Source organism: Strix uralensis, chromosome 30 (assembly GCF_047716275.1).
Source record: "Strix uralensis isolate ZFMK-TIS-50842 chromosome 30, bStrUra1, whole genome shotgun sequence".
NCBI classification, from domain to species: Eukaryota; Metazoa; Chordata; class Aves; order Strigiformes; family Strigidae; genus Strix; species Strix uralensis.
The window spans coordinates 4215872-4236282 of NC_134001.1; the positions used below are offsets into that span (position 1 = coordinate 4215872).

A 20411-nucleotide genomic window follows, 5' to 3' on the forward strand; every position below is an offset into this window, starting at 1 on the left:
CCAAAAGTCACCGTGGGGCTGAGCCTCGCCGGAGCGGCGCCGCTGGCCGCCCCTCAAGCCAAGTAGCCGGTGTTCCGGCTCCCACGGTTGGAGGTGGCTGTGCTCTTCCTCCTCATCCTCCTCCAGCCCCGCGGTGTGTCCCAGGGGTCCTTCTGTCGCCTGTGAGGCGAGAGGACATGGAGAGGGGGCACAGACACCGTGATGAGGGGCTTGGGGACACCCAGGGACGCTTGAGGACAGTTGGGGATGGTAGAGGATAGCAAGGGGCATCCAGGGAGCCCCAGGGACAGTCAAGAAGCTTCTGGGGACATTTGGGGACACTCGGGGACACCCAGGGAGCTCTGGGGATGGTCAGGGACACCCAGAGAACACCACGGACCTTTAGGGACCCCCAGGGATGTCTGAGGATGGTCAGGGACACCCAGAGAGCCCCAGAGATACTTGGGGACGGGCACGGAGTCCTGGGGGTGGCCGAGGATGGCCAGCGACAGCCGGGGAGCTCTGGGCACACGCAGCGCCAGTCAGAGACCGCCGGGGGCTCCCGGGGAGGACTGGGGTCCCCCGAGGAAAGACAGGGACAGGCGCGGCGCCCCCAGACAAGCCCGGTGACAGCTGGGGACACCCGTGGAGCCCCCGTGCCCCCCCTCCCCACCCCGCCCACCCGCCCGCCCGTCCCCTCAGGCCCAGGCCCAGCTTCAGCTGGTGCCGCCGCAGCCGCTCCCGCAGCACCGCCTCGATACCGGCGGTGCCGCTGGCGGCCCGGTCCAGCGCGGCGCGGGCCCGGCGGGCGCCCAGGGCGGCGCGAGCCCCGCAGGCCGCCGCCACCACCCACCCCGCCGCCGCCGCCGTGGCCGCCATCTTCCCGCACCGCGGGCGCCAGGGCGCAGGCGCGGCCGCCGCAGCCAATCCCCTCGCTGTGCTTCCAGCCAATGAGCGGCGGCGGCACGGGAGAAACGGGGCGGGAGCAAGATGCGAGGGGCGGGGACTGAGGGCCGGCCACCAATGGCGGCGCGGCTGCTGGCCAATGGCGGCGGCGGGGAGGCGGGGCCGTCGGCGGGACAGCCAATGAGAGGAGGAGCGGAAGCGGAGGCGGGCTGTAAGGGTGCAGCATGTGCGCGGTTAGCGCTGAAGCCGCTTCACGCCCCCCGCCCCGGAGCGGGGCCCTGGTTCAACCCCCCCCCCGCCCCCCCCCCCCCCCCCCCCCCCCCGAAGCTTTACAGGCCCCCCCCAGAAGGCAGCACAGAAGAGGGGGTGCTGCACCCACAGGCGTTTATTTGACAACTAAACCTTGTTACAACCAGCAACACTGACCAGGGGGAAAATACCGGGTGTGTAGGAAGAAACGGGGGGAAAAAAACAGGTGTGTAGAAAGAAAATAGGGGGACACAAAGAAAATAGGGGGCAGCAGTGGGGCGGGGGGCACGGGGGGGCCCCCCTCAAGCCTTCATCAGTTTGCCGAGGAAGCAGAGGTTGAAGATCTTGACGTCCCCTGAATCCATGCGGACGAACCCCTTCTCCCTGTCGGTGTAGAGCAGGATCCCGGTAGCCTCACGGTCCTCCCCCAGGATCACCTTGATCTGAGGTGGGGGGCAAATGGGAGGAGAGTGGGCCTTGAGGGGGCTGGTGGGGGGACCCAAGGTTGCTGGGAGGGTCCCAGAGGGGTTGTGGGGAGGTCCCAGAGGGGCTGGGGTAGCACCTGAGGGGATCTAGAAGGTCCCCAAAGGAGCATGCGGTGGTGGGGGGAGTGTTGGGGGGCCCAGGATAAAGGAGGGGCCTGGGGTGGGGCCCTACCTTGTTCCTTCTGGTGGGGGTGACGGGCTCCAGGTGCTCGCTGGGGATGCTCACCATGTAGCAGATGTCCTTCAGGTAGAGGATGCACATCCTGTCCTACAAAAACAAAAAAAGGGGGGGTGGGGAAATCAGCATCACCATGTGCGCTACCCCCTCCCTGCCCCAAAACCACCCCTCTGGGGTAGGGGGGGTGTCTCACCATGACGCTGTGGATGACGCCGGTCTGTCCTGCCACCTGACTGTCAGGGTAGGTGTCACAGACCTTCACCTGGATGTTGGTGGTCACCCAGTCACTGGAGCTCTGCTCGATCCCCGAGCCGGGGGTGTGGGGGTTGTACCCCCCCAGAGAGGGGGCCCCAGGGGTCCTGCAGCTGTAGTCCACTGGTCTGGGGCTGGTGCTGGCCTGGGGAGAGAGAGAGGGTGGTGTTGGGGGGTGTTGGGGGGCCACAAGGTGGGGTGTTGGGGGTCATAGTGGGGCTATGAGAGGGTTTGGGGGGGTTGTAGGGAGTTCAGAGGGGTGTAGAGGGGCTACGAGGGGAGTTTGGGAGTTGTAGCGTGGCTAGGAGAAGGGTTGGGGGGTTGTATGGAGTTTAGGGGGGAGTAGGGGGCTACGAGGTGGGTTTGGGAGTTGTAGGGATTTTAGGGGGGCTATGAGGGGAGTTTGAGGGGGAAGCTTGGGGGGGGGGGGGCTGTGGATGCAGGACAGGGATGGGGGATGCTCGGGGGGGCCCTGTGGATGCAGGACAGGGATGGGGGATGCTCGGGGGGGGGCCCTGTGAATGCGGCGCTGGGGATGCCGGATACTTGGGGGTCCCTACAGGTGGACGCATGAGTGTGGTGGGTGCCAGGTCCCATCTCCCGCACCCTCACCCAGAGCATCCCTATCCTGACGCCCTCCAAGGAGCTGCCAGCGGCCCCCGGCCCGGTGAGCGCAGCAGGAGAGGATGAGGAGGGGGACGCCGGCGCGCGAGGGGGATTTACCAGCGTCCGTGTCCTCCTCGTGCTCATCACCGACCCCAGCGGTGCCGTAGAGCTGGTCCCTGAGCTCAGTGTGCCCAAAGCAGAGCCGGCCGTCACCAGCGGGCAGCCACGGGTGGAGGTGGAGTGTCGGTATAGACAGACAAACTGACGCACGCGCTCACACGGGTGAATAAGCGGCTAGTTTTGTTTTTTTTTTTACTAAAAGCATGCATTTTTATATATTTCAGGGGTCAGAGTGTCACAATATAATTGGTCAAAAAGTTGCTTCCAACGTTCTCATTGGATAACCTGTGTCAGTTTTCTCCCTGGTTACTTCATGCTGCTGCGTATTCTGCAGCTCCCTGAAGTTACTTTCTTGAAGCAAAGCTTCCCTTTCTCAGTGATACACTGTAATGTTGTCAAGGTCAAACTCCTCTTCAGTCAGGTTGTCGGCAGACCAGCTGCCTTCCCCAACAATTCCCCCTTTTTGTATTTGTGTAAAAATATTGCATGAGCAGTTTTTTGCAGGGCCCTTTGCAAGAAAGTGCCAAAGCAAGGCAACATCAGTACCACAACCACAACTATCAAGATAATTAGTCCCAAAGTCCTGACCACAGATATTAATCATCCGGACAGTCCCCAGCTTTTGAACGTTTTGGTTAACCAATCTAGATTATCATCCACCTGTAAATGTTTTACTCCTTCTTTTAGCTGCTGTGTGCTTTTATGGATCGACTCAGAATGATCCGATAAATTCATACAACACATTCCTTCAAAATCTTCGCACCCACGTCCTTGTGCTAAAAGCAAGGAATCTACGGCAGCTCAGTTCTGCAAAGCCGCGTGTCTGACGTATCTGCACCAGTTAGTAACCCACTGAGGGCCAGTGGTGCAGCCCTGTCCTGCTTCCTCAGCCAACACCCCAGCCAGTCCATTTCTTTAGTGCAGCCGCAGCAGCGACTCCTGGTGCAAAAAGGGAGGATGCGATAATTTGACCAGGATTCCACAATGTTACTCTGTCATCACAGTTCTCAGCAAATCGATGCATATTCCTTTCATGTCGCAATTCTTTGTGTCTCACTGTAATACCAGGTGTTAGCACAGTAAGACGACCAAGGCTACGTGGGCCACCATTAAGTTTTGAGGGCCGTCCTCCCCACGCTCTGTCCCCACGTATCAAGAATATGCAGGGGGTAGAGCAACGGGAACACCAACTGACTGAGAGACCTTCGGAGTGGTAGAGGCACACCAGGCTGTTGCATTGCGATAGATTGGCTTTACCTGCTTTTCCTGAGCCATCTGTAAAAACAGTGAGGCCTTTCACTGCTTCTGGGTGGCTTAAACGTTTCTGACCAAATGGTACTTCCCGAGCAAATTTCAGCAGGGGTGTGCTGGCAGGTGATATGATATCTGTCCCTGAAAACCTGCCATGGCTGCCTGCAGCTCGTAATTATTTGCCAGGCACCATTCGAAATACCAACTTTGCACAGGTAAAACAACCGTAGCCGGATCACGCCCCGTGAGTTCTAAACATCGCTTTCTGGCTTTTATGATTATGTCAGCAATAAACTCAGACAGTCCGGGAGCAGTTTTTCGTGGCTGGAAGGACAGAAACATCCACTCTAGACTATGCAATGGGTCATCCCATTCAGGGTTCCGTTGTACTGGAGCCCCAAATGGTACAGTTTTGTCAGTTAGTACAGAGAATTGTACTACCTGAGACAGATCTATTCGAGAGACAAATCTCCCGTGTGTAGATTGTTCCTCCATATGAATGACACTTAAGGCTTCCTTGTTTAGTATTCTGGGTTCTGCTGGATCATTAGAATGTTTTAGTAGCTCCAGTAATGGCTGTAATTGAGAACTGGTAAGTCCAGGACAGGGCCTTATCCAATTTAAGGATCCCATCAGTTTCTGTACATCATGGAGAGTTTTGATTTCAAGGTCGAGTTTCACAGGTTGGGGCATAACCTGCTTGCTTGTCACTGTCATTCCCAGATATTTCCACAGTTCTGCCTTTTGCACCTTTTCAGGGGCAATAACCAATCCCTGTTGTTGCAAGGACTCTGGCTAAATGCTCCATGCTGTTCAACTGCTCCTTGCTGTTGCTGCTAACAGGATGTCATCCATATAATGGCAGCAATAGCCAGGAGGGAACTTTTCTCTCACAGGTGACAAAGCCTGGGCTACAAACCATTGACAAATTGTTGGCAAATTTTTCATGCCTTGTGGCAAACCTTCCCAATGGTACCTTTTCGAAGGCTCTGTATGATTTCGAGAAGGCACAGAGAATGCAAATTTTTCTTTATCTTGGGATGCCAATGGGATAGTAAAGAAGCAGTCCCTTAAATCCATCACAATGATTTCCCAAGCCATAGGAATCATGGCAGGTGAGGGTAGGCCCGGTTGCAGGGCCCCCACTGTGGCCATAACAGCATTTATTTGCCGTAGGTCATGCAAAAATCGCCATTTTCCTGATTTCTTTCTAATTACAGACACTGGAGTACTCCATGGGCTGGCAGAAGGCTCACTATGTCCAGCAGCTAGCTGTTCATCACCAACTCCTGCAGGGCCTTTAATTCCTCAATTGGCAGGGGCCACTGATCCACCCCCACGGGGTTATTTCTTAACCAGGTCAATGCAAGGGTGGGTTGTTTTACACCCTGCAGCACAGTGGCCCCTGTCAGAAATCCGTAGTAACCTTCGCTCCCCGTTGTGACAAACAGTCCCTCCCCGTAGGTTCAGGGGGGCTGTCGTCACACAGGGCTTGGCCCTCAGGCTCGGGGACCAGAACAGGCGCAGCTGCTGCCCCTGCTTGTGTTGACCCTCCCCGTCCTACCACTCCCATTCCCGTATTTACAACTGGCCAGGTGGGTGGCCACGAGCACTGAGATACAAGTTACCTCGGCTCCTGTGTCCAGAAGTCCCGTCAGTTTTACTGCTGTCGGCGAGTGCCCTCTGCTGGATAGGACACAGCCCGTCCGCGCTCTCCGGGATGAGACAGTCTGTGACCAGACCTGCGGGGTCCCGTGCAGCCAAATCCTCCGTCATGTCGCTCCCGACGTTCGGTTTGGGGAACACAGCTCAAAAATGGTACGAGCTGAGCAATTCGAGTTCCTGGGGAATGGTTACGGGCGGGCAGGGAGTAGAAATCCCAGCACAAACGTGCCCAGTATAATCATCGGTAATTCCCACGTGCACAATTAGTCCACTCAAGGTGCTGCCAGAGCTCCCAGTCAATCAAGCACTCAGCCCTCGCCCTGTAGGTCCTTCAGCACCCAGCGGTACTTTAACGATGTCTGTCGGTGAAATGGTGGCTGTGTCGGCAGTGCAGACACCCAGTCCTGCTGCCCCGACAGCTCCGGCCGGGAGCCGCTCACAGAGAGGTGCCGAGCCCCTGACGTGCAGGAGGGATTTTTTACCGTCGCGTGCCCCCTCGCGCTCGCCTTCCCGTTCCCCTGGAGAGGCTGTCCGCTGGCAGGAAATCTGCACCAACATTGTTTGGCAAAGCGCCCTATTTTTCCCCAGCGGCTGCAGGTTACTCCTGCGGAATTGCTGGCAGAGTTTCTTGGATTTTCTTGTCTGGCAGGGCAATCTGCTTTAACACGTCCCCCCGGTCCACATCCAAAGCACTTGGGAGCGGATTTAGCCTTCATGGCCGTAGTAGTGCAGCCACTTGATGCTCCACAGTGCCAACTTCAGAGCAGGCAGCGACCGTATCAGGCACAGAGGGGTCTCCAGGCATGGCTTCAATCATTTTTTGGCAGTCCTCGTTAGCATTATCTCTTGCCAATGGCAAGAATACAAGAAATTGCACCCCATAAGTTTTGCCCTGCTGCCTGCCACGCTGATACACTAAACGCCGTGGCAGCTGTTGCTTCAAATCCGTGCATTTTGCTCCAAACGAGCATTCGCCTGAGCCCGTATTCACTAGTCTCACCACCCTTCCGTTGAAGCAATGCTTTCCATGGGGACAGTGGTGTTTCCTCTTCTTTCGTTAAATGCTGTCCCATGGCTACAGTCCCGTTCCCGGTGGCTCACCTTATCAGGTGTCCAAGTTCAGGTCCGGACCACGCAGGTTCCCACTGCTCTCAGCTCCGCCGGGCTCCGTCTCCGCTCACGCCGTCCTGCAGCCCACTTCGGCGAAGTCGCGAATCCCGAATCACGTCCTTGCCAAGTCGCCGTCTCGGCCTCGTTGCACGTCGTCGTCGCGCGTCGGGGCCACCAGATGTCGCTGTACAGACGGACAAAGCGACACACACACACACGGGTGAATAAGCGACTAGTTTTTTTATTACTGAAAGCAGGCATTTTTATATATTTCAGGGGCCAGCGTGTCACAATATAATTGGTCAAAAAGTTGTTCCCAACATTCTCATTGGATAACTTTTATCAGTTTTCTCCCTGGTTACTTCATCCTGCTGCGTAGTCTGCATCTCTGAAAGTTATTTTACTGAAGCAAAGCTTCCCTTTCTCAAGGGTACACCGGAATGTTGTCGAGGTCAAACTCCTCTTCAATCAGGTTGTCGCAGACCAGCTGCCTTCCCCGACACTGTGAGACCCATGGGAAGTCTGTCTGTCCAGAGAGGCTTCTGAAGAGCTGACTTCAGACACAGGAAAGACCCTTCCAATCCAAACCATTCTAGGATAGGATTCTAGGATTTCTCTTTGTCACGGGTTCCTCCCTGCAGGCACAGAAACGCTCCCTCGCTCTTCTCCAGAGCCACCCCTGCTCTCCAGAGAGCCTTTCCCCAGGCGAGAGGGCAGGGGCTGGGCTGGCCGGCCATTCCTGGGGCCCACCCGTGCTCCCCGCAGGGCCCTGCTCTGGCGGTGCTGCCCTGCAGAGCCAGAGGGCTGGGGTGCCCCGGGGCCGTGGGGTGACTCTGCCCTGGCCGTGCTGCTGGGGGGGGGAGCAGAACCTGCTGGACGGGGATCCCTGCTGCTGAGCCCTCTCCCACCATTCCCGAGCGCTCAGCAGCCAGGGACGGCTCTGGGCAGGACCATGGCTCACAGGGGGGCTGTGCCAGATCCACCCCGTGAGTTCTTCCCAAGTGTGTCCCGAACCCCTCTCCAGTCCTGTGTCCCTTTGCCTGCTGGCTCCTCCCAGCCTCTCCCAGAGGGGATCCTCAGCATGGCCCTGAAGATCTGCACATAGGACACCACAACGAAAACAAACCATCCAAGAAATAAACAGGCAGTAACCATGATAAGCCCAACTTCCCTGAGGTAGGAGCGTGAGCGGGAGAGCTTGAGGATCTGGGGGATTTCACAGAAGAAATGCTCTAGGGTTTTGCCTTGGTAGAACGATGATGAAAATGTGTTGGCAGTGTGCAGAAGAGAATTGAGCAACCCAGTGCCCCAGGCAGCTGCTGCCATGTGGACACAAGCTCTGCTGCCCAGGAGGGTCCCATAGTGCAGGGGTTTGCAGACGGCAACGTAGCAGTCGTAGCACATGATGGTGAGGAGACAAAACTCTGCTGTGACTAAGAAGAGAAAGAGAAAGGCCTGGGCAGCACATCCTGAGCAGGAGATGCCCCTGTTGTCCCAGAGGGAATTGGTCATGGCTTTGGGGAGAGGGGTGGAGCTGGAGCCCAGGTGGAGGAGGGAGAGGTTGAGGAGGAAGAAGTACATGGGGGTGTGCAGGCGGTGGTCGCAGGCGATGGCGGTGATGATGAGGCCGTTGCCCAGGAGGGCAGCCAGGGGGATGCCCAGGAAGAGCCAGAAGTGCCAGAGCTGCAGCTCCCGTCTGACTGTGAGTGTCAGGAGGAGGAACTCAGTGATGGAGCTGCCGTTGGACATTTGTTCACTCTTGGCATGGGGGCCTGTTCACAGAGGAAAAGACATCACTAAGTTAGGACAGATTTCTCATTTCTGTCTATTCGGTTTCTCATGAAGCTGCTGGAGAACACAGAGGTGCCCTGGGAGAGCTGTGCCCTTCTGGAGGACAGGCTGCAGCCCAGCAGGATCCCACTGGGAAAGAGTCAAATGTCAAAAAGATGGGTTGTCCTGATGAGTGAACTGGCTCATTTGTATCACCCTGAGCCTGCAGAGTGCGAGGGCACATGGACATTTTACTCCCATGGAAACATCTGCATGGCAGTGCCCATAGGGATTGCTCACGGCTGAACCCCACCCCATCCCAGAAAGTCCGGTGATACCAGCACGGGGAGCAGAGGCCGAAGGGGAAATATGGAGAAATGCCACAGGGCTGCTGTGAGGAGGCAGGACAGGGACAGAGGGTTGGGCTCTGCTGGGTGGGAGAGGAGACCAGGGGGTTCCTCTGGAGTAGGTGTCTGCACTGCAGGGGATGGCAGGGAGGTGCCTGAACTCCTCCTCCCGAGGTCTTTCCAGCAGCAGCTCCCTCTTACTCTCTGCCCACGTCTCTGCTGCCTGGAGCTGTCACAGCCAGGAGCTGCTTCTCTGTCCCCAGGTCTGCTCCCTGTCAGTGCTCACAGCCCCCATCCCACCCGCTGTGTGCTCAGCTTGGCCCTGCAGACCCCTCCCGGCAGCAGGGCCCTGCCCAGGGGCATCTCTGTGTGTGCAGGGGCTCAGGAGAGGCTCAGACAAGTACTAACGAGACCTGGGGTCTTAGTGTCTGTTCCAGAAAGGAGAAATAAATTCCCATCTCCCACTGCCCGCCCAGCAAAACAAGAGGACACTTACTGGGTTAAGTACTGTGAAGATTTCTCCTCCTTCGAGCTCTCCTCACCCTCCCACGCCCGTCTGCCTTTCCCCTCTCTCTGCCCCACTCCTCTGCCCTCGGTGCCTGCAGGCAGTGCCTCCAGCCCTGCTGCGCTTGGCAGAGGAGCTGCTCCTGGGCAGAGCTGGCTCTCTGCAGCGCTGACCACTTGCCCTCAGCTCCCTCTGGCCCAGGAGCCCGGCCCAGCTCCGCAGCAGAGGACCAGCCCAAGGCATTTTAAGGACCCCTCAGGTGGGTTTGGGGCTGAGTCCATGAACCCCAGGCAGCAATAGGAAGTTGAAGAGCCTCTCAAGAAGTCCAAGTCAGATGCAAACTCCAAAGTTCCTTGGAGTGTTAATGGGTCCCAGTGAGGACCATTCCTGACAAAGCCTCCCCAGGGGCTGTTAGAGCAGAAAACTCCAGGCAGAGGTGACAGGTTGTGAGAGACGAGAAACCAGGCCTGCGAGAAACTAAGAAAAACAGCCTGAGAAAGCAAAAGTTGAGGCTGATCAAAGAAATGCCTCAAACACTCGCAAGACAAAACTATGAGTCACAGGGTGCATTCTGTGGAGGCTGAAGCTGATAAGGCTGCTCCAACAACACAAGATGCAGCTGGAGGAGGGAGCCCTGTGGAGACAGGACGGCTCTGCTCTGGGGCACCCGGCCAAATTTCAAGGGCCATCTGTCCCGTGAATGACCTTTGCTTCATTATCCACGAAATGCATATTAAAGTTAGCACCCCTCAATATGCTAACGAGGGCTAACATGATCATGCTAATTACATCATCCCATGAAACACCTTACCCCTCCCACACATGGGATACGTAGGTGTGTGGGTCGACCTGGGGGACGGACCCAAGGAAAGTGGGTATAAATCAAGGGGGGGAAGGAAGGGGGGGCCCTGGAGAGTGCAGGGAAGCGAAGAAGACGGCTGCCTCCTGTGCCTTCTGGAACCCTTGCCGGCGGGATCAGCGCAGGAACCCGGATGGGTGATCTGTATTTCCCCATTCCCTCTGTCTCCCTCTTTTCCCTTTCCCATTAAGACATGCAAGGCATATTGTATTGCTTGCCACAACTCGCTATGTACCTAGCCAACTATCGTGTGTTCAGTTAGTACATTGTGGGTAGTTCATAAATGTTTGGACTTGGAGACTTGTTGTCCGCTCCGTTGGGGTGATACTAAAAAGCCGGTCAAGGAAGAACTCTCTAAGAGTCAGAATCAGAGTGTTAGAAAGCAGGCATTCTTTACTGCAGCGCTGGGTGCACGGGGGATCGCTCCTCCCCAAGCGTGCACACCTTGGAGCGAGAAGCGGCTCCCTTCTATAGTGTAAAGCGTCTACATATTCATTATAATTCTGAGAATAGGGAGAGATATTACAGTTAGTTCTGAGAAGTCATTAACACAAATCCCACCCCAAGTCTCTCTCTGTTGCGCCTGCGCAGGGGCTCCTGGTGGTCTTGGAGGGGGTCTTCAGGGTGAAGACTGAAGATGCCTCCTCTTCCTCTTGTGACATCTCACCTAGTTACCATTTCTAGAGTTATGACAACTTAGCCTTCACTGAGTCACAGAATCACAGAATCATCCAGGTTGGAAAAGACCTTGAAGCTCCTCCAGTCCAACCACTGACCTAACACTGACAGTTCCCAACTCCACCAGATCCCTCAGCGCTAAGTCAACTTTACTCTTCAACCCCTCCAGGGATGGGGACTCCACCACCTCCCTGGGCAGCCCATTCCAATGCCTGAGGACCCGTTCTGTAAAGAAATGCTTCCTAAGAGCCAGTCTGACCCTGCCCTGGCGTAGCTTGAGGCCATTCCCTCTTGTCCTGGTGCTGGTTCCTTGGCTCAAGAGACTCATCCCCCCTTCTCTGCACCCTCCTTTCAGGGAGTTGCAGAGGGCCAGGAGGTCTCCCCTCAGCCTCCTCTTCTCCAGACTAAACCCCCCCAGTTCCCTCAGCTGCTCCTCCTAAGACTTGTTCTCTGGATCCTTCACTAGTTTCGTTCTTCTCTGGCCACATTCCAGCACCTCAATGGCCTTTTTGGGGTGAGGACCCCCAAAACTGAACCCGGTCATCGAGGGGCGGCCTCACCAGTGCCGAGCACAGGGGTGAGATCCCTTCCCTGTCCCTGCTGGCCATGCTATGGCTGATACAAGCCAGGATGATGCCATTGGCCTTTTTGGCCACGTGGGCACACCACTGGCTCATTATCCATCAATCAGCCCTCCAGGTCCCTCTCTGACTGGCAGCTCTCCAGCCACTCCTCCCCAAGCCTGTAGCCCTGCTGGGGGTTGTTGTGGCCCAAGTGCAGCACCTGGCATTTGGCCTTATTGAAACTCATACAGTTGGCCTTAGCCCATCGCTCCAGCCTGTCCAAATCCCTCTGCAGAGCCTCCCTACCCTCGAGAGATCAACACTCCCACCCAACTGGGTGTCATCTGCAAACTGACTGAGGGGGCACTCGATCCCCTCGTCCAGACCATCGATAAAGATGTTAAACAGGAGTGGCCCCAAAACCCAGCCCTGGGGGTTCTTCATCCCTCTGTCGTCTCCACCACAGGCTGTCCCACCGTGTCCCACACCTGCACCTCTTTCTCCACAGGCTGTAGACATCCACCCGGCTACCACGCCTTGCTCTCACCGCAGCATCTCCCTTCCTTTACTGAGATCTCTCCATCCTCCCTGGCTGCTCCTGGAAACACAAAGCCTGGGGCTGCTCCAGTCTCCCTCTGGGTGACTTGTTACACCACAGCACTGCCCTTCGAGTGACAGGTTTTGTGTCCAACCTGGGCCTCCCCAGCTGCACGTAGTGGCATTAGTTCTTTCTCATGCTCACTCATGCTTTCTCACTACACAGAAAAGCTCCATCAGCTCTGAAATCCCCCCTCAGCCACTCTCAGGCTACTCCTATAGTGCCTGGAGCCTCCACACCACTGGCCAAAGAACTCCAGGTCCCTTGCCCCCCCCCCACAGGACATGGGCACTAGGTCCCAAACCCCACCTTGGCAGAGCTTCACTCAACACTCTCCAGGTCCCCCCCTACTTCTCCAAACTGGGGAGCCACACCCTGGGATGCACCCATGTGTGTGGGGCCACACCAGTGCTGAGGGGAGGGGGATGGGAATTCAGGGTGTCGGGGTGGCCCCCGCTCCTCCAAATGCAGCCCCGTAGGCAGCTGCCCTTTTTCCCCATGTCCATCCTCTCCTGGCTCGTAGGGCATCCCTTGTAGTGCCCAGGCCCTTCTCCTCAGAGTCGCTGCTCAGCCGGGCAGGCCCCAGATGTACGGGGCTATTTGCCCCCTGCCTGTGCAGGACCGACCACTATTCCTTGCAAAATTTCAAGTGACTTCCATTTGCTGAACCCCAGGTTTTCTCAAGGTCTCCTTGGACTGAAGATCCATTTGGTCAGCTTTTAATGTTTGTGTGTAGCTGGCTCATCTTGATTGGGGGGGTCTCTCAGAAGAGAACAACGTGAGGAGTTGAAGGGTACTACAAATACCCCCTGCTAGAGAAACTCTGGCTCTTGAGGGGCTGGTACTGCTAAGGCCATGAGGCTGGGCCTGGAGGGGAAGTTGCCCTTCATGGGGGAGAGCAGCAGGAACGTGTGGAGCTCTGCCTGGGGATGGAGGATGAACCAGCTGAGAGCTGAAGGGTCACGGGCAACACTGTGGTGGGCAGATGTCTGGTACAGACTCCCCGATGGAGGAAGTAGATAGACCTTCTTCATTCAACTGGAAGAAGCCCTGGTCCTCATGGCGGACATAAACTATCCCCATATTTGCTGAAGGGGCAACACAGCAAAGTGAAAGTCATCCAGGAGGTTTCTAGAGTTCAGTGACAACATCCTCCTGACAAGGGTGACTGAGGAGGCAGCGAGGGGAGGTGTCCTGCAGGAAATCATACTTAGGAACAAGGAGGAGCTGGTCAGGGATGTAACAATCAGGGGTGAGAAAGTAGAGTTGAGGCTCCCGAGAGAAAGGAACAAGGCAAAGAGCGGGACTTCAGGAGAGCAGGCTCTGGCCTGCTGAGGAACCTGCCCGGAAGAATCCCATGGGATACAACACTGAAGGAAGAGGGGAGAGCTGTTGGATGGTCAAGGATCTCCTCTGCCAGCTCCAGAACAGCACACCCAGACATGCAGGAAGTGAAGCAACATGGCAGGAGGCTGGTGTGGATGAGGAAGAAGCTCCTGACAAAATTCAAGCATGAAGAGGCAGCCCAGGGAAGGTGGAAGCTGGCTGCCTTCCAGCCTCAGTGGTTCTGTGACTGTGCCGGAGAGAGACCTTGGGGTGTGTGTGTGGCAGGGAGGTTGGGAGTACTGGAGGGATGAGGGGATCCCAGGGCCAGCTCCTGGACAGCTGGAGAGTCTAAGCTCAGCTCCTGGAGAGATCACTACCGGACGTGTGTCTATCTAGGGCTGTTTGCCACTGCCACAGCCCAGCATACAAACAGCCCAAACCTCGTTTCTCCTTTCTCCACTGACAGTGGTTGTGCTTGGCCTACAGACCTCCTGAGGTCCCTTCCAGGATGGGTGACGGTGCATTTCCTTCCACCACAGCTCTTCCCTTGATGATGACGGGGAGAGCACTCATGTTCCCCATGCCCATGGAAGCCAGCAGGCATAAGTTTGGAGCGATCAATACTGACTTTTTTGTCCCCTTGAAGTCACTGACGCAGGGCTGCTCGGCAGGGAACCTCTGATGCAAGTTTCATCCTATCTGAGCTTAACCTTTGGTTTTCTTTTTCCTTCTTTTCCCTCCCAAGTTCTTTATTTTGATCACCCTCATACACTCCCTACAAACAGCCCAACTCTGCTCTTTCCCCACTGCCCCTGGCTTTGCTTGCTTCGTGCCCTCCGAGAGTGTTTCTAAGAGGGTTCTCGTGTTGATTCCTGCCTTGCTCAGTCCAAAACCAGCAACTCCTTTTATTAGCTGTGGTGTCCTGCAGTTTCTTATCCTGTGATCTGGTGTTGATGTCTCACCACAACCAGGGTGAGCCACCTGCACACAAACATTAACAGCTCGCAGAATGGAGCTTCAGTCCAGGAGGCCTTTGAGAATCTCTGGGATTTGGCCAACAGAAACTTCTCAAGTTTTACAAGGAGAACTGACCAGTCCTACGAGGGGAAGAATAACCTCTATTGATCCCAAGGTGTAAGAATCAGGAAAGGAAGGCAAGAAACACGCATGGCTGAGTGGAGACCTGCTGGTCAAAGAAGGGCAAGAAGGAAATGCACAGGCAGTGGCAGCAGGGACAGGTACCCTGGGATGAGTAGAGCAGCTACTCATGTAGTAGGGATGGGGTCAGGAAAACCAAGAGGTGGCTTGAGAGGAACTTGGGAAGGGATGCAAAGCATAAGAAGAGCTTCTACAGGTACATCAACCTGAAAAGGAAGGTCAGAGAAAGTGCATCCCCCTGATGAGCAAGACCGACAAACTAGTAACAGTGGACAAGGAGAAGGCTGAGGTACTCAACAACTTTTCTGTCTCAGACTTCACTGCAACCTCTCTTCCCACACCTCTCGAGTGGATGCACTGCAAGGCAGGGACTGGGGGAGCAAAGTCCCTCCCGCTGTGGGAGAAGATCAGGTTCAGGACCCTCTGGGGAACTGAACATACATAAGTCTGTGGGACCTGATGAGCTCCATCCCAGAGTCCTGAGGGAACTGGCTGATGTTGTTTCCAAGCCACTCTCCGGGATATTTGAAAAGTCATGGCAGTCAGGGGAAGTCCCCCCTGCCTGGAAAAAGGGAACCACTGCACCCATTTTTAAAAAGGGTAGAAAGGAGGACCCTGGGAACTACTGACCTGTCAGCCTCACCTCTGTGCCTGGGAGGATCACGGAACAGATCCTCCTCGAAGCTGTGCGGAGGCACATGGAGGACAGGGAGGTGATTCGAGACAGTCAGCGTGGCTTCACCAAGGGCAAGTCCTGCCTGACCATCCTCGTGGCCTTCTAGGATGGGGTGACTACATCATGGACAAGGGAAGAGCTATGGATGTCATCTAGCTGGGCTTCTGTAAGGCCTTTGACACGGTCTCCCACAACATCCTTCCCTCAAAATTGCAGACATCTGGATTTGATGGGCTATTTGGGGTCCATACTGGGACCAGTACTGCTTAATATCCTCCTCAATGACATGGACAGTGGGACCGAGTGCACCCTCGGCACGTTTGCAGATGACACCCAGCTGAGTGGTGTGGTTGACACTCCCGAGGGACGGGATGCCATCCAGAGGGACCTGGACAAGCTGGAGAATCGTGCCCATGTGAACCTCGTGAGGTTCAACAAGGCCAAGGGCAAGGTCCTGCACCTGGGTCAAGGCAACCCCTGCTATCAGCTGCAGAGGACGCAGGGGTACTGGGGGATGAGAAGTTGAACATGAGTCAACAATGTGCCCTTGCAGCCCAGAAAGCCAACCGTGCCCTGGGCTGCATCAAGAGAAGTGTGGCCAACCTGTCGAGGGAAGGGATTCTGCCCCTCTATTCCACTCTGGTGAGCCCCCCCTGCAGTGCTGGGTCCAGCTCTGGGGCCCCCAGCCTAAGAAGGACACGGACCGCTCGAGCGGGTCCCAAGGAGGCCACAAAAATGATCCAAAGGCTGGAACATCTGCCCTGTGAGGACAGGCTGAGAGAGTTCAGTCTGGAGGAGAGAAGGCTCCAAGGACACCTTACTGCAGTTCTGCAAAACTTAAAGGGGGCCTGTAAGAAAGATGAACAGGGAACCACCACCCCTCCCAGAGCAGGTCCGCGCTGCCTGTCCTGCCCGACACCAAACTGTGCTCTTTGGGGGACAGTGCTCGCTGGAGCCCAACAAGAAGCTGTTTCCTGCTGTGCCTCCAGAACACGGGGTGCCCCGAGGGCTGGCACCGGCTGCCCCTCACCAGGACACCCCAGTTTGCCCTAATCTGCCCTTGCCTGGGGCACACGGCGGGTGGGACGGGGATCTCCTCTACAGACTCCCCCCGGCCTCCCTCAGCCACTCTGCTCATCGCCGAGGGGCAGCCAGAGAGGACCCGGGCGCCCGCAGAGGAGAGGGGACGAGGACACGCACACGCACCCGGCCGCAGAGCGTACCTTTGCTGAAGGGGCTTATTGATCGTTAGAGGGAAACGGCCCAGGGCTCCCGGGGATCAGCCAGGGCTGATCATCTCCTCATGCCGCTGCAGGGGAACAGAACAAGGGTGTCACCACCAGCTCCAGTCCTGAAAGACAGAGCTCAAAATGTCACCCCCAGTGTCTGCTGGGACACGGGACGGGACTTGTCCCCACCATCTCTCTCTGCAGAGACCTGGGGAAGGAGAAGGGAATTGGAGCCCTCAAGATAGGACTTGGCTCTCCTGAGACCGATGAGGCACCCAGAGCCCCTGGCCCAGGGTGTCGTTGCCCCGGGATGCCCCTACATCTCCCAGAGCCCTGCCCAGCCCTCACGGTGATCCCGGGGTCTGGATGGCACCAGAGCCCCTGCCTGGCCTGAACAGTGACCCTCCGGGGCTGCAGAGCACCACGGAGCACGTGGGAAGGCACGGGGACAGCTCTGTCCAGCTCACCCTGATGGGGGACACGGGGCAGGGACAGTCCCCTCTGCATCCCTCTCCCACACCCAAGGTCTGCCCACCCCTGAGGGCTCAGGGATCCCCCGGGACCCTTTATGGGGGTAGAGACACCCTGATGCTGCTCACCTGGACATCAACAGCGGCAGTCAGGCGTTTCTGGTCTGCAGCTTCCACCAGCTCGTCACCCATCAGGGACTGGGGAGAAAGGGAGGGTTAGGGACACGCCCGCGTGCACTGGGAGCTACTGGAGGGCAGGAGACAGCAGTGGGGACCTTGGGGAAGGGGCTTCTGGGACAAATGGCATATGTGAGTTAGTGGGGTGCTGCACAGAAAGGAGTGGGGGTCCTGGGGAAGGGGCCCACCTGGGTGCGTGGCTGTGTACTGGGGCATCCTGGGGTGTACTGGGGTGTAATGCGATGGATGGGAATGCAATGGGGACCCCGGGGAAGGGGGCCTCCCTGGGAAAACACTGGGGTGTAATGGGTCACACTGGGATGCCCTGGAGTGTCGTGGCCATGGGAGGGGAGGGTCTGGGGCCAGCAGAACCCGTGGTACCCAGCCCAGCCCTCTTCACTCGCCCGACACTGATTCCCCCCTGGAGAGAGACCACGAGACCTCACTGGTCACTGGGATGTCCCCAGTCCCAGCAAGGGATGGGAGGACCAGTGTGCCCTCCAGTCCCCCACACTGGGTGCCCTCCAAGTCCACCCCACTACCGACCCCCAGGCAAGCACCTCCACTTGCTTCTAATAATGCCTGGGGAAGAAGAGCAAAGGGTGCTCTGGATTGGACCCTGCTGGGGCTGGGGCTGGGGCACAGGTGTCTGCAGTCCCTGCAGGCCTGTGGCTTCCCCCTGCTCTGAGCAGGAACATCCCTTCTGCACCCCCCAGCCCCATTCCTCCAAGTGTCACCTGGCAGAGCTGTCCATGCAGGGACCAGGGGTGGGGATGGGGACAAGGAGAGCCTGGGGAATTCAGGGCCTCCAAACAGGATGGGGTGCGGATGGGGGCAGCCAAAGACGGGGCACTGGGGTGAATTAGTGGACCCCAAGGGCCTGGGCTGGGGATGTTGAAGGGCCAGGACTGCGTCAGATGGAAGCGGGGGGTAAAGAGATCCAAGTGGAGGGGACACGGGGACTTCAAATGCGGTGGTTGGTGGGGACAGAAGGAAGAAGACTGCAGAGGCCAAAAATGAGGGGATTGGGAGAGGGATTGGGAGTGGGGGTTCAAGGAAGGGGATCTGGGGACACCACCACTGTGGACAGGATGAAAGGCAAAGGACTGAGGGGAAAGACAAAATGAAAGGCTTTGGAGGGATCAAAGGGAGGGAATTTGGGTACCCTAGATGGGACATGGAGGAGATCCCAGGGATGAGATGTGTGAGGGGACCAAAAGGATGGCCCGGAGATGCACAAAAGGGATGGAGGGGGGAGCACTGGGACAAGAAACTGGTTGGGGCCCTTCCAGGGAGGACACAGGTCTGACCATTCAGTGAGGAACTCGGGCTCCAGGCAGAAGAACATTAATTGTGGGGGAAGTGGGGGAAGAGACACAATTGTGGAGGGGAGAAAACTGCACTGCCCAGGGCTGGGGGAGCAGGGGAGCCTGCAGGAGCCCCTTGCTTGGGAAAGGGAGAGGCCAAGGCAAGGGGCTTCGTGCTCCCCACTGCGATTCCGTTCTGCAGGAGCTGATGTCCTGCAGCCAAGACCCATCCCCAGCCCTGAGCCCCTCCCTGTGGCACTGGGGACTCACCTGAGCATCTCCCGCGGCGCACAGCAGGATGGGGAAGAGCAGGGCCACGCCGAGCACTGCGACCTTCATCTCCTCTGCGGTGTGGCGAGTGCTGGGGGAAGCTGGGGAAGGTGAGAATTTCCACTGCCTCACAGAAGTGACGGCAGGAAAAAGAGGGAAACTTCCAGAAGTGCTCTCAGCCCTGTTCAGAGAAGGTGGAGGAAGACAGCACAAGTAGGATTAGCTACACGTTAGACCAAGCTTGTAAAGATCCTTGTCCATCTCCTTATCAAAACGGCAAACTCATGACATTTTATTTTTTCAATATGCTACTGTTACATAAACACGAGCACGTCTTTTTAGATGCCATTAAACCAGCGGATAGGATCTCTCTGAACAGCACCTTCCATGTTAAGTGGCTACCAAATGCCACCCACCTGACTGGCAGCCTGTTTTCAGCGCAGCAACCAGCACCATAAGCCGAGGGCCTCCAGTTCCTTGGGGACACTCAGACATCAGCAGTTACTGACATTTTTCACCTCCTGGAACTGGAATCCAGTTGCTGGGGGCTACGTTGGGCAACCTGCGCCCCTAAACCCGATGCTGCCGCTCGCGGTGGCTCCCGGGCCGAGTCAGCACAGGGCAGGGCTGTGCCCAGGCTCAGCACCACGTCCTACCAAGGCAGCCCCGCGGAAATACAGCTGCAGCCTCCCGGCAGGGAAAGGAGCAACACAGGGTTCGCTCCCCAGCTCTCCAGGGTAAGTCTGGACCTAAACCGCCCCTCTCCAGCTTTACGCTCAGGTGACACGTGCCAACACCCACCGCGGACCAGGGAAACTCACAGAGCAGCTCCCGCGGGGACGTCACGGGGGAGCGCAGGGCAAGAGAGAAGGGGCTGGCGAACGCGCAACCAAGCCCCAGCTCTGCACGCAGAGCGAGGGCTGGGACTCCTCAGAAAAGCACAGCTGGCCTGAAAGAAGTCGCCCCTTCCCTCCTCACCTCTCCTCGTCCCAAACACAGCTGTACAGGCCACGTGGTTCTCCAAAAGGAACGGGGCCCTGGTTGCTCATCGCATCCTTGCGCGGTGCCACGGCCTGCGGCACAGAGGGACAGCCTGGAGGGGTTTCTCCTGGAAGGGAGCGGGGTGGGGAACAAAATCAACATCACGAACAACACCACCACCACCACATCCAAGCCACCACTGAAAAACAGGAAAGAAAGTGCTATAAACCCCAGGTGGAACAGTGAAGAACAACAACAATGAACTCAAAATTTCCCCCTGTCTCGCTTTCCAGCCCATGGAGAGTTTCCTCAAGAATCACCAAGCGCAGGTGACAAAACAAGGGATCTGTGTGTTCACAGCACAGGAAAGCAAACGGCTCCTCCTCAGCTGGGGTACCCTGCGATAGACCCCCACACCAGCCCAGCCAGTGCCCCCTGCACACCGCCGGCTACTGCGACGCTGGATCTGCAGGGCCCTGCTGGAGAGCGGCCAGGCCGGGGCCTCTCCCAAGTGCTGGGGACTTTTTCTCCCAAGAAAAGCTCCACGGGAACGACACCGCCAGGGACACGCAGCATCAGCAGCTCCGAGTCCAAACTCAGCTCCACGGACGCTGTGGGCGCAGAGTGACTGAGGGTTTGTGCTGCAGCTTCACAGCGCTGCCTTCGGTCCCGCACAAGTTCACAGAATCACAGAAT

At 57.1% G+C, this 20411-nt stretch overlaps 1 protein-coding gene across 1 annotated transcript; it reads right to left on the reverse strand.

Annotated features, from left to right (window-relative positions):
- Positions 1–1252: 1252 nt before the first annotated feature.
- On the reverse strand, positions 1253–19909 carry LOC141935964 (transcription elongation factor SPT5-like). Its single transcript, XM_074852652.1, has 10 exons — positions 19713–19909; positions 18735–18915; positions 17110–17178; positions 16505–16632; positions 8381–8573; positions 5655–6985; positions 2773–4776; positions 1991–2194; positions 1792–1887; positions 1253–1577 (listed from the first exon to the last, which is right to left on the reverse strand). The coding sequence occupies exons 7-10, from the start codon at positions 2797–2799 to the stop codon at positions 1437–1439; spliced, it is 468 nt and encodes a 155-aa protein (XP_074708753.1). The 5' UTR covers positions 2800–4776; positions 5655–6985; positions 8381–8573; positions 16505–16632; positions 17110–17178; positions 18735–18915; positions 19713–19909; the 3' UTR covers positions 1253–1436.
- Between the last annotated feature and the right edge of the window lie 502 nt (positions 19910–20411).